The sequence below is a fragment of the Geotrypetes seraphini genome, chromosome 6 (genome assembly GCF_902459505.1).
Source record: "Geotrypetes seraphini chromosome 6, aGeoSer1.1, whole genome shotgun sequence".
NCBI classification, from domain to species: domain Eukaryota; kingdom Metazoa; phylum Chordata; class Amphibia; order Gymnophiona; family Dermophiidae; genus Geotrypetes; species Geotrypetes seraphini.
In genome coordinates, this window is record NC_047089.1 from 242,451,585 (window position 1) to 242,463,689 (window position 12,105).

A 12,105-nucleotide genomic window follows, 5' to 3' on the forward strand; every position below is an offset into this window, starting at 1 on the left:
TGAATCTTAGGGCAGTGTCACCCATAGGAGAGGAGGGAGGGTCAGTGTGGCTGACTTATCCTGCTGTCCACGGAGAACTCCCGTTACAGGTAAGTAACTTCACTTTCTCCATGGACAAGCAGTATAATTCAGCCCCACTTTTGGTGACTCTCCAGCTGCGGGGTGCAGAGGGGGTAAAAAGGACGGGGTCCCCACTAGAGATGGTCCCCTCTGTGTCCCTGCTACCTCACTGCGGTAGGGTGAGGCTGCATAAGCGTCAGGTGAGGGGCAGAGATAAGAAAAAAAATCCCAAATACTGAGACCAGTCAGAGGTTATGCGTTGTAAAGAATAGGAACTTTATTTTGGTCCATAGAACTGGACCAACAATTTTTTTTTTTTTTTAAATAATTTACCAACATGGAGGTAAGCCTCGAAGACGTTCTCAGGCAGATAGATAGATTAAGAACGGACAAAGCTCCGGGCCCAGACGGGATCCACCCGAGAATACTAAAAGAGCTCAGAGATGAAACAGCAGAGTTACTGCAGCATATTTGCAACCTGTCCTTGAGAATAGGGGTAATCCCGGAGGACTGGAAGATAGCGAATGTTACACCGATCTTCAAAAAAGGATCGAGAGGCGACCCGGGAAACTACAGACCGGTGAGCTTAACCTCTGTTCCGGGGAAGATGGTCGAATCAATGATCAGGGAAGGTATCAATGAGCATATAGAAAAAAATAATCTGATGAGATCAAGCCAGCATGGTTTCTGTAAAGGCCGATCATGCCAAACAAATCTACTGCATTTCTTTGAGGGGATAAGTAAGCAATTGGACCAAGGTGACCCAGTAGACATTATATATCTAGATTTCCAAAAAGCCTTCGACAAGGTGCCCCATGAACGCTTACTGAAGAAACTGTGGAGTCACGGGGTGGAAGGGAACGTGTACAGATGGATCAAAAATTGGCTGGCGGACAGGAAACAGAGGGTAGGAGTAAAGGGGCACTACTCTGACTGGATAGGGGTCACAAGTGGTGTTCCGCAAGGGTCAGTGCTGGGACCATTGCTGTTCAATATATTTATTAATGATCTAGAAACGGGGACAAAGTGCGAAGTTATCAAGTTCGCGGATGACACAAAACTCTCCAGCAGGGCCAGAACTGTTGAGGAATGCAAAGAACTGCAGAGCGACCTGAACAAGCTGAGTGAGTGGGCAAATAAATGGCAGATGAGCTTCAATGTGGAGAAATGTAAGGTATTGCACATAGGGAAGGGGAACTCCATGTACAGCTATACGATGGAAGGGAGGGTACTCGGGGGAAGCAGCCAAGAAAAAGATCTGGGGGTATTGGTGGATAACACAATGAAGCAGGCGGCACAATGTGCAGCGGCCTCAAAAAAAGCGAACAGAATGTTGGGCATTATCAAAAAAGGTATCACTACCAGAACAAAAGAAGTTATCCTGCCACTGTATCGAGCAATGGTGCGCCCACATCTGGAATACTGCGTCCAATACTGGTCGCCATACCTCAAGAAGGACATGGCAATACTCGAGAGGGTCCAGAGGAGGGCAACGAGGATGATAAAGGGTATGGAGAACCTTTCATATGCCGAACGGTTGGACAGGCTGGGGCTCTTTACCCTGGAGAAGCGGAGACTGAGAGGGGACATGATAGAAACTTATAAAATCATGAAGGGCATAGAGAAGGTGGAGAGGGACAGATTCTTTAGACTAGCAGGGACAACTAAAACAAGAGGTCATTCAGAAAAACTGAGAGGAGACAGATTCATAACGAATGCAAAGAGGTTCTTCTTCACTCAGAGGGTGGTGGACACCTGGAACGCGCTTCCCGGAGAGGTGATAGGACAGAGTACAATTCTGGGGTTCAAAAAGGAACTGGATGATTTCCTGGAAGCAAAGGGAATAACAGGGTACAGATAGAGGTTTACCTTACAGGACATTGAGTGAATAGGGTATGGATATTTTAGGTTAGGTAGGGAACACTTTCAGGTCATGGACCTGGGGGGCCGCCGCGGGAGCGGACTGCCGGGCACGATGGACCCCTGGTCTGACCCGGCAGAGGCAACGCTTATGTTCTTATGTATCTCAATAACAGATAGCAAGTATAGCAAAAATATATATCACCAACGTGGTGTTTGAGTAACACCTTTTTTTTTTTTTTTTGTAAGATCTAACAATCTCTTCTATCTGATTCAGACTAATAGTCCTGTTCAGCTAATCCAGGTATTGGTGTCCTTGGCTGTGTCTGTTTTGGTCACCATTCATAGTATGTTGAGACCAAAGTCATTGGAAGACTGCAGCGGTCGATCCAGGCAATAGTGTCTGGTGAAGGTGTGCGGGGCAGACCATGTGGCTGCTCTGCAAATGTCCTGAAGTGGCATGTTGCTGAGGTTTGCCAATGTTGCGGCCATGGCCCTAAGTTGGTGTGCTGTGGCCTTTCCCTCAAGGGACACTCCCTCTTGCTCATAGCAGGAGGCAATGCAGTTTGCGATCCAGTTGGATATAGTGCGTTTCCCCACTGGTGTTCCTGGCTTGTTGGGGTCAAAGGATACGAACAGTTGTACTGCCTTTCACCAGGGTTGTGTTCTTTGAATGTACAGGCGAAGGGCACGGGTGCAGTCTAAGGTGTGTAGGAGTTGCTCCGTGCTGTTGGTATGTGGTCCCAGACAGAAGGAGGGGAGCACTATGGATTGGTTTATGTGAAAAGGTAAGGCTACCTTTGGTAGGAACTTTGGGTGGGTTCTAACCACTGCGTGATCATGAAGGATCTGTGTGTATGGTAGGTATGTCACCAGGGCTTGTAGTTCACGGATGCATCTCGCTGATGTGATGGCAATGAGAAAAACTACTTTCCAGGTGAGGAATTTGATGGCGCCTCCTCCAATGGCTCAAAGGGGTGCGCTGTTAACCTGCGGAGGATGATGCCCAGGTCCCACATGGGCGGCATACCGGGGGGTGCAGGTTTGTAAGCCCTCTCATGAACTTGGACACTAGCGGGTGTGTGGCTAGGGTCCTGTCCTTGATGCGGTTGTGGAACGCAGATATAGAGCTCAAGTGGACCCTTATGGAGGATGTTCTGAGTCCCGTTGTGGATAGGTTAAGTAAGTATTAGAGTACTGCTAGGACCTGGCAGGTGAGTGGGTCTTCTCCTTTCGAGACACACCATATGTGGAATCTTTTCCACTTGAGCCTGTATGATTTTCTAGTCGCCGGGCATCTGGCTGCTAGTAGTACCTCAGTCACCCCTGTTGATATGTGGAGAGGGTCCAGGATTAGCCTTTCAACATCCATGCTGTCAGTGCTAGTGTTTTCAATCTGGGATGTAGAGTTTGTCCCTGGTCTTGGGTGATGAGGTCCAGTCACAGTGGTAGGCTGATAGGGGCCGTGTCGACAGCCGATGTAGGAAGGGGAACCACACTTGTCTCGGCCAGTAGGGCGCAATGAAGATCACTGTGGCTGCCTCCTGCCTGATCTTCTGGAGTGCTCTGTGGATGAGTGGTATGGGGGGAAGGCGTAGAATAGGTGTTTCCCCCAATGTATGGCAAAAGCATCCCTGGTTTGGCTGTATTGTGTCGGTCTTTTGGAGAAGAATTGAGGGCACTTCTTGTTGTCCTCTGCTGTGAAGAGGTCCCTTGTTGGGAGGCCCTGCTTGTGGAAGAGGTCCGGGGTTACCTCTGGGTGGAGGGACCATTCGTGGGGGTCCAGCTTTCTGCTGAGGCTGTCCGCCAGGGCGTAGTTCTGGCCTGGGAGGTAGGTGGCCTGGATGAGAGTGTTGGTTGTGATAAAGCGAATGTCCAGATTTTGTGGGCCTCCCTACAGAGGGTGAGTGAGCCCTTGCCCCCCTGCTTGTTGATGTAGAACATTGCCACCTGGTTGTCTGTCTGGATCAGTAAAGTCTTGTTGAAGATCCAGGGGGCCAAGGCTTGCAGGGCATTTCCAATTGCCCTGAGTTCCAGCAGGTTGATGTGTTGTTTGGCTTCGGATGGGGACCATCTCAGGTGGAGGAGGTGGACTCCCCACCCCTGCTTTGAGGCATCTGTGGTGAGTGTCAGTTGGTGTTGTGGCTGCTGGAAAGACTTGCCCTTGAACAAATTCTGCTGTTGTGTCCACCATTTGAGATCGTGGCAGATTTTCTGGTCCACTGTGACTCTGTGAGACAGAGGCTGTGTATGCTGGTTCTAATTTTTCCTGAGGAACTACTGGAGTGGTCACATGTGAAGCTTGGCAAGCGGGACAACGTGCATGGCGGCTGCTTGATGGTCCAGGAGATGTAGTATTGTCCTTGCTGTGACTGTACGTGTCGCTGATATTTTCTGGGTCAGTTTTTATATTGCTGTTCCCCTTGAGTGGGGTAGAAAAGCTGCGTTCAGGGGCGTGCAAATCCTTGCCCCAATAAATTTTATTGATTGTGTTGGTTGTAGTACTGATTTTTTTATGTTTACGAGGAACCCCAGGGATTGCAGGAGTGACCTCGTTGTATTTACTGCTGCAGCTGTTGCCCGGGCTGATGGACCCACCAGCAGCCAGTCGTCCAGGTAAGGGAACATGCATATGGCGCTCTTGCGGAGTTGGGCCACTGCTACTGCGATGCATTTTGTAAAGACTCTCGGTGCAGGAGAGTCCGAAGGGCAGGACCCTGTATTGGAAGTGCTGAGTTAGGGTCCTGAATCGTAGAAACTTTCTTTGGGAGGGATGCATAGGGATGTGTGAATACACATCTTGAAGGTCCAGTGAGGCCAGCCAGTTGTCTTTTTGAATTAATGGTAAGATTGTCCCTAGGGAGTGCATATGAAATTTTTCCTTGACTACGTGCTTGTTCAGGCCTCATAAGTCTAGGATGGGTCTGAATCCTCCCATCTTCTTGGGGATGAAAAAGTAATGGGAGTAGAATCCCTGGCTGTGCTGTGACTTGGGTACTGGCTCTATTGCTCTTGCTTGGAGGGGAGCTTTTATCTCTCTGGAGGTGAGTTCTGGCTGTTTCGTTTTGGAGGGTTGGATGGTGGATGGGTGCAGAATCTGATGCGGTACCCATTTTTTATGATTCGCAGCATTCATTTGTCTGTTATTTTCCTTTCCCAGGCTTTGTGGAAAGCAGAGAGGTGACCCCCAACTGGGATGGGGGGCGTTGTTGATGAGTCAAAAGCTGGGCCCCACTTTCATACCGGTGGAGGTGGCTGGCTTGTGTTGTTTCGTTCCCTCTGGCACTGCCTTTGCTGGTAAGGGGCACTGGGCTGTTGTGCTTTCTGTCTGTGTGACGGCCATCTGGTCTGGTTGTCATATTGCCTTACATTGGTGTTGTGTTGTGTTGACGGTACTGGTTGGTGTTGGGCCATCTTGGTGTCGCATTTTTTACAAAACCATCTGAGGAGAGGGTTTGAAGAGTAGTGTAATGTTCTTTCATTTTGTCCACTGTTTCTGTCACTGTCTCCAAATAAGTTCTCCCCTGAGCATGGTGTGTCTGCGATATGCTCGTGTGTGTCCTCCCGTAGCCCCGAGGCTCGTAGCCATGCCAGGCGCCTGGCTGCTATGGCTACTCCGGCTGTGCGGGCAGAAGTTTCAAATGCATCAAAGGTCACTTTTATCATATGTTTTCCGCATTCTTCCATATCCTGCAGTATGTGAGCTATGCAGGCTTTCCCCTCCGGGTGTAGCATGTCTAGGGCTTCCTCTGCTCTCCTCCGGAGGGCATCATTGTACAGGATAAGGTGGAATAAGTGAGTGTCAATTTTTGCATTTAGCATGGAGCCATGGTAGACCTTTTTTGTGGTGGAATCCAGGGTCCTGTGTTCCTTGCCCGTCGGGTCATTGGCATGGGGGCGGTTGCTCTTAGCCTTCTTGAGCGCAGATTCTACTATGATGGATTGGTGAGGGAGTTGTGGTTTGTCAAAGCCTGTTGCCTCACTAATCTGGCATTTTTAGTCTAGCATCCTGGACACGGCAGGGCTTGACATTGGGGTCTTTCAGATCTCGTCCCGGCAATCTAGTAGCATCTTGTGAGCTGGTAGTGCTGCTGTGGCTTTTTGCATTTTCAGGTATTTTAGCAGTCCCGGTGCTTCATTTGTCGCTTCTGGCTCTTGTATTGGAGTGAGTGCTAGTGTGGATGCTACTTTCTGGAGGAACTTTGGGTAGGTGAGGTCCTCTGCAGGAGTGTCAGACTGTGTTGTCCCCGAAGCAGGCTCTGTGTCTGGGGTCTCCTGGGTTGCTGATGTATGTGGGCTGCCCCTTGTTGAAGCGTAGCTTTGCTGGTAGCGCCCACTGCGGTCGGAGGTATAGCCGTCGGTAGCTGAAGAGTGTGATGGGGCTGTCTCTGTTCTCTGCCTCCAACTGGTCGGCGGCTGCAGTGTCTGCTCTGCGTTCAGCGCTGGGCTTTGTCTCTGCACCCTTTGCTCGGCGAGTTGTGCGATGAACCTGTTGAAGAGTTCAAACAGACCGTGGTCAGCGGTGGTTGGTTGGTGCGGCTGGGCGTTGTGGGCTGTGGTGGGTGCAATGGGTAACCCTTCGACTGGTGGGGTCTGCCCCTGCTCCTGGCCTCTTGCCCTGCTGATCCTCTGCGTCTTCGTTGTTTTGGTGAGGCGGCTGAGGAGGAGGAGGAAGAACTTGCTCTGTATCTCCTTCTTCTTCCCTCCTTGCAGGTCTGGGTGTGCTGGATCCTGTGAGGCATGTCGTCCTGTCCCTTTAAGTGGGCAGAGGATGGATCCATGTTTGCGAAGGCACTGTCTGTAGTCAGGTTTGCCTTTTGCTGTGGCTGTGCCTTTAAGGGGGTGGAGCCTGGCACGCTGACATCATCCTGGGATGAAGTCGAGGCCACTGGAGTCGTGCAGAATCGGAGCCGACCTAGATCTGTGCTTGTAAAATGGCCGGCGGAGGGGATAGGAAACCCTCGGCCGTTTCTGCCACTGTCTGCACCTCTGTGCTCAGCCCGGGCCTTGGAGCAGCCATCGGGGAGCCTTTCATGAAGCTGGAGAGTTTTAAGAGCAGTCTGCTCTGCTGTTGCTAGGATTCTTTAGTCAGCAGGTAGGCAGGGTTTGCTGCGGTTGCCGATTGGGCTCCCGGGGGCGGGGGGGGGGGGGGTCTTTACCGGCGTCGGGTGTGCAGATGGTGTCTTCCCTGCTGTGGTGGGGATTTTTTCTCCTTCTTGTGCTTGTCTTCCCCCGGGTTTTGAAGCGTGTGCAGGCGGCTTCTGCGGACTCTCGGGGACATCTTGAGACACTGAGAGCAGGCGGCCATGAGGTGAGCTTCTCCTAGGCAGCGGACACACACCTCGTGGGGGTTCGTGGAGCTCATTTTCCTCTTGCAGGTCGGGCACTTCTTGAATCCCGGTTTTACAGTGTTTTTTTCTGATTCCTTTGCCATTCTTTTCCTTCTGGTTTCTTTGTCTTCTTCTTCTTCTCCTTTTTTTTTTGGTGGAGAGCTGTGATCCGGCTGTTGGGAAGGGCGGTTGAACTAAACTGGATTAGTGAGGGCCAGCACAGGTATATATAGGGCTACCTGCACATGCTCAGATGAGGCTCCCAAATGCCTCACCTGAGCTCTGGGAGAGCAATTCCGAATTGGGAACACAGATGACGTCACCAAAAATGGGGCTGACTTATACTGCTTGTCTATGGAGAAAGGTTTCTTATCCAGCAGTGCATGAAATGCAATTATAGCACTGATAAGAACTCTGACAGAAGTAGTTTTGAGACCAGAGTTAGAGAGATGTAAAAGATAGTCCAGGACCGATGGGAGAAGACAGGTGATAGGATCTAAGGAATTAAGATTACACCAGAGGGTAAAGTGAGCGTTGGCTTTCTTAAGACTTCATTGATAGCTGAAACTGAAGCAGAGAATGTAAAAGTATTTACTGATTGGGAGAGAGATACCACGCTGTGAGAGCTAACGAGCATAGATTGGAATGGAGAAAAGACACTTTGTTCTGAATCAGCAGTGTTGGAATGGTTTTAAGTTCATTGGGTTCTTGAACACCGAGTTGGAGAGGGAACCATGGCTGTTGCAGCCATCAAGAAGCTATAAGAATCAAGGTGGCTAGCTCTTGATAGAGTTTGAATAAAGTCTTTCTGATGAGAGGTATTGGAGGGAAAACATACAGAAATCTGTCAAGAGTAAGGAATCTGACTCTAGGTGACTGGGAGTGTAGATTTTGGAACAGAAGACTGAAAGTTTGTGATTGTAAGGGGATGCATAAAGGTCTACTTCGGGGGTCCCCCAATTCCTGAATATTTGTTGCAGCACAGTTTGAGTTGAGTGACCATTCATGAGGTTATAGGATTCTGTTCAGCTTGTCTGCCAAAATATTCCGTTTCCTTGCTAGGTAAACTGCTTTCAGGAAAATGTTTTGAGGTATAGCCCACAACCAGACATGGATCGCCTTCTGGCATAGGTGACTAGAGCCCATACCCTCTTGCTTGTTTATGTAATACATGGCTACTTGGTTGTCTGTATGGATTAGAACTACTTGATTCAGAAGGTGATCCTCGAATGTGCATAGCGTATTGCATATTACTCAAAGTTCTAGCAGATTGATGTGAAGAGTTTTCTCTTGAGAACTCCAGGTTCCTTGAATATGGAGCCCATCAAGATGGGCTCCCCAACCGAGCATGGAAGCATCTATTTAACATTTTTTGATGTGGTGTGTGTGTAAAAAAAGGCTCCTGGAGAGGCTGGCTAGAAATATTCACCACTGAAGAGACTGACGAAATGTTGAGGTAACTTGTAGATGTTGAGATAGTCAATCGGTGGCTTGAGGCCATTGTGTTGATACCTGAGAAGACATTGATGCATGTCTGGATGGAGAAGCAAGCATATGATTTTTAGCTTTTCTGACGGATGACTCTGATGGTGAGGATACCAATGCCTAGCGAGGTTTCAAAGTTGGTAGCAAATTTGATGCTGGAGATGTTTTCTGTGTATTGACATCAAAGTTGCAGACATTTTCAATGCTGTCAATGTCCTTGATGTGGATGCTCCCAAAGTTGGTGGAAAAAGTTTGTTGAATTGGTGCTATCTAGCCTTCAGTGATCCCAATGCATGCACAGACTAACTGTAGATGGTCTGTGCATGCTTAAGAGCAGCGACCTTTTTTTACTTTTATTTTTTTGTTAAAACCATGGGCTTGTAGTGCGGGGAAGGGCAGGAGATTCGGGGCGAGAGCAGGGCAGCCAGTCGGGGTGGAAGGAGAGATTCGGAGCAGGCAGGAGAGCAGATTCACTAGGCAGGAGAACAGATTCGGGGAGTCGGGGCAAGGAGCAGGAGAACAGATTCAGGGCAGAGCAGGGCAGCAGGAGAAAATCGAGGCAGAGAGTCGGGGCAGAAAGAGCAGGAGAGTAAGGAGCAGACAGCTGGAAAAACAGCAGGCAGAGCAGGAGATGGCAGTTGGAAAGCTATGAACAACTGGTCCCCAGCAGTTGCTTGTTTGTAATCGGTCAGCCTAGTCGGTGTTGCAGGGTTTTTGTTTGTGAATCGCTGCCTGCCATCATTTCAATGCCGTTCCCCCTCATTTGCATGTGCAGATCGGAGGATGATCGGGACAGAGGTTAGTGAATCGGGTCGGAGGGAAATCGGGTCGCAAACCAATTGGTACACGATCGGTTTGCTTAGTGAATCTAGCCCTAAGGGATAGAGTTTCAACATGTACTACTGCATTAAGGGCTAGATTCACTAACCTGCCTCTCTGTGCCCAATCCACGGCAGGCCGACCAATTCACCAAGGCTCAGCATACAAATGGGGCGATCGGAGAACGCCCCCCACTGACCACATGGATCGCTAGTGAGCGATCCTGACGCATACACAGTCCATCTGCTTTTCCTGTAGATGGTCTGCGCATGCTCTCTGGAGTAGCCCCGGAAGGGGGGGGGAGGGGCGAGAGCAATAAATACGAAAGCTAGGACAGTGTTTAGCCGGGTTAGCGTTGAGCTCTGGCAAAGGGGTTGCCAGCACTCATTCACAGCATGTAAAAGTGCTTCAGAAGCTTTAAATGGTAGTCTATTGGGCTTTAGAAAGCCTGGCTCCTATTTACAAGGCAGACACAATGAGACACAACCTCTTTGCATATCAATCAGATGGGGACTGAATGCAAATCTGAGAAAGGAGCTCACAATAGGCCTTGCACGGGCACTTGGGAAATTTGCAGGGATGCTGGGTTTTGCCGCCCCGACTCTCCTGCTCTCTGCCGCCCTTCCCCACTGTGCAGCCCCACTTTTAACCCAGGGATTAAAACTAAGGGCTCGCACTGCGGGGAAGAGCGGCCAAGAGCAGGGTGGCCAGAGCAGGAGATCGGGGCAGAGAGCAGGGCGGCCAGAACAGGAGAATCAGGGCAGAGAGCAGGGTTTTAGTACAGGCAATTAAATTTAATTGCTTGTTTTTTGATTGGCCAGCCAGTCAGTATGCCAGAAGAAAGTTTAGTGAATTGCATCCTTCCTGCTTTGCATGTAGTTTCCCCTCAATTGCATGCACAGATCAGGATCAGATCGGAGGATGATCAGTACACAGGTTAGTGAATCGGGTCGGAGGGAAATTGGGTCGCAAACCAATTGGTACACGATCGGTTTGCTTAGTGACTCTCGTCCTAAGTGCGTTATCCTTCTGTAGATCTTGTTTACTGTAATGAAACCTAATTACAGTACAAATAACACATCTTAATGACATTAGTGTGCATTAGTAACTCTAGTCCTAAGCATGTTAAGGATTTCTTTCTGCAAAATGTAAATGCGTCAATAGATTATTCCAGGGTATTACTATTGGAACAGTTTTGTATTAACATTTGTTTTAATTGCATTATATTAGGATAAAACACAAAATAATCAATTGTTAGCTAAACGCTGCTGGGTTGATATTCAATCAGAGATGGTGAGTGGTTTTATCTTTTTTTTAACTGCTGGCAAAATTATTCCTGGATATACAATGCCAGGCCACGTCCAGACATTGGCACTGAATATCTGGTTTTATGTGGCTGGCTATCTCTGATGCAGTTAAGTGCTGATATTAAGAAATGAACCAGATAAGTCTCACTTTACAGATTAGTTTCATTTTTGTGTGGGTGTGTGTTCAAAAACTTTATTATAATTTAATTATGAATGTACATTAACAGGTAAGAATGGATGGGCAGGTAGGTTTGAAGTCTTGACGATTGCTATTACCACTCAAAAGTTTCACACCTGTGAAATCAACTTTTATCATCTGCCACTATTTGTCTCAACATGGATCCACATTTGTTTGGATTATTTTCATACTAAAAGCACATAAGTGATGAACATGTAAACATTAATAATGCACTGGCTAGAATAACTGCTTGGACCAGTAAAATGAAGGAGTGGTATAACAAGATTAATAAACTAATAATAATAAACCAGAAGGATCTTAAAAGTCCTTCAGACCTCAGACTTTTGCCGCGAGTGAAATGAAGTTGAATCTCTGGAAGGATCTTTAACTAGAGGTCTTGCATGGTTCACATCTGGAGGGGTCTGGTCAACCTGAACAAGCAAAACATATAATTCACATAGTTTATGATACTTAATACAGTTCAGTTCTAGTCATTACACATTAAAATGTAAAGAAAAACAAAACATAACAAACAGAAATTAATACAGTATTTCTATTATGCATCCAAATAAGATTCAGAAACAACAAAAGTGTCTCTATACTAGAGAGTTGCGCGGGGACAGAAATCCCGCCCGTCCCCACCCGTCCCCGCCAAAATCCCACCCATCCCCACCCGTCCCCGTGAGGAATCCCTCCGTCCCCACCCGTCCCCGTGAGGAATCCCTCCGTCCCCACCCGTCCCCGCGAGGAATCCCCTCCGTCCCCACCCGTCCCCGCGAGGAATCCCCTCCGTCCCCACCCGTCCCCGCGAGGAATCCCCTCCGTCACCATCCTTCCCTATAAACTTCAGAAATAGTTATTTTATTTAATTATGCTACTGAATTAAAGGCTCTGGTAGAGACCCATTTACAAATAAGCAAAGAGACTATTAATTTGGAAATATTAATTGGGAAGAATACATACTTTGTAAATGGGTTTCTACCAGAACCTCTAATGTAAATATAAAATATAAATACTCAGCTGATGAGAACCCACAAACTGTCAGCTGAGGACTTCCTTTGCAGTT

General features: G+C 48.3%; 1 protein-coding gene across 4 annotated transcripts in view; it reads right to left on the bottom strand.

Moving 5' to 3' along the window:
- Positions 1 to 12,105, bottom strand: part of CDKL5 (cyclin dependent kinase like 5) — a 316,174-nt gene that overhangs the window by 41,918 nt on the left and 262,151 nt on the right. For all 4 annotated transcript variants that reach the window (XM_033950592.1, XM_033950593.1, XM_033950594.1 and 1 more), the window contains exon 14: positions 11,375 to 11,470. In XM_033950592.1, coding sequence (XP_033806483.1) covers positions 11,375 to 11,470 — 96 coding nt within the window. The remainder of the gene's footprint in view (positions 1 to 11,374; positions 11,471 to 12,105) is intronic.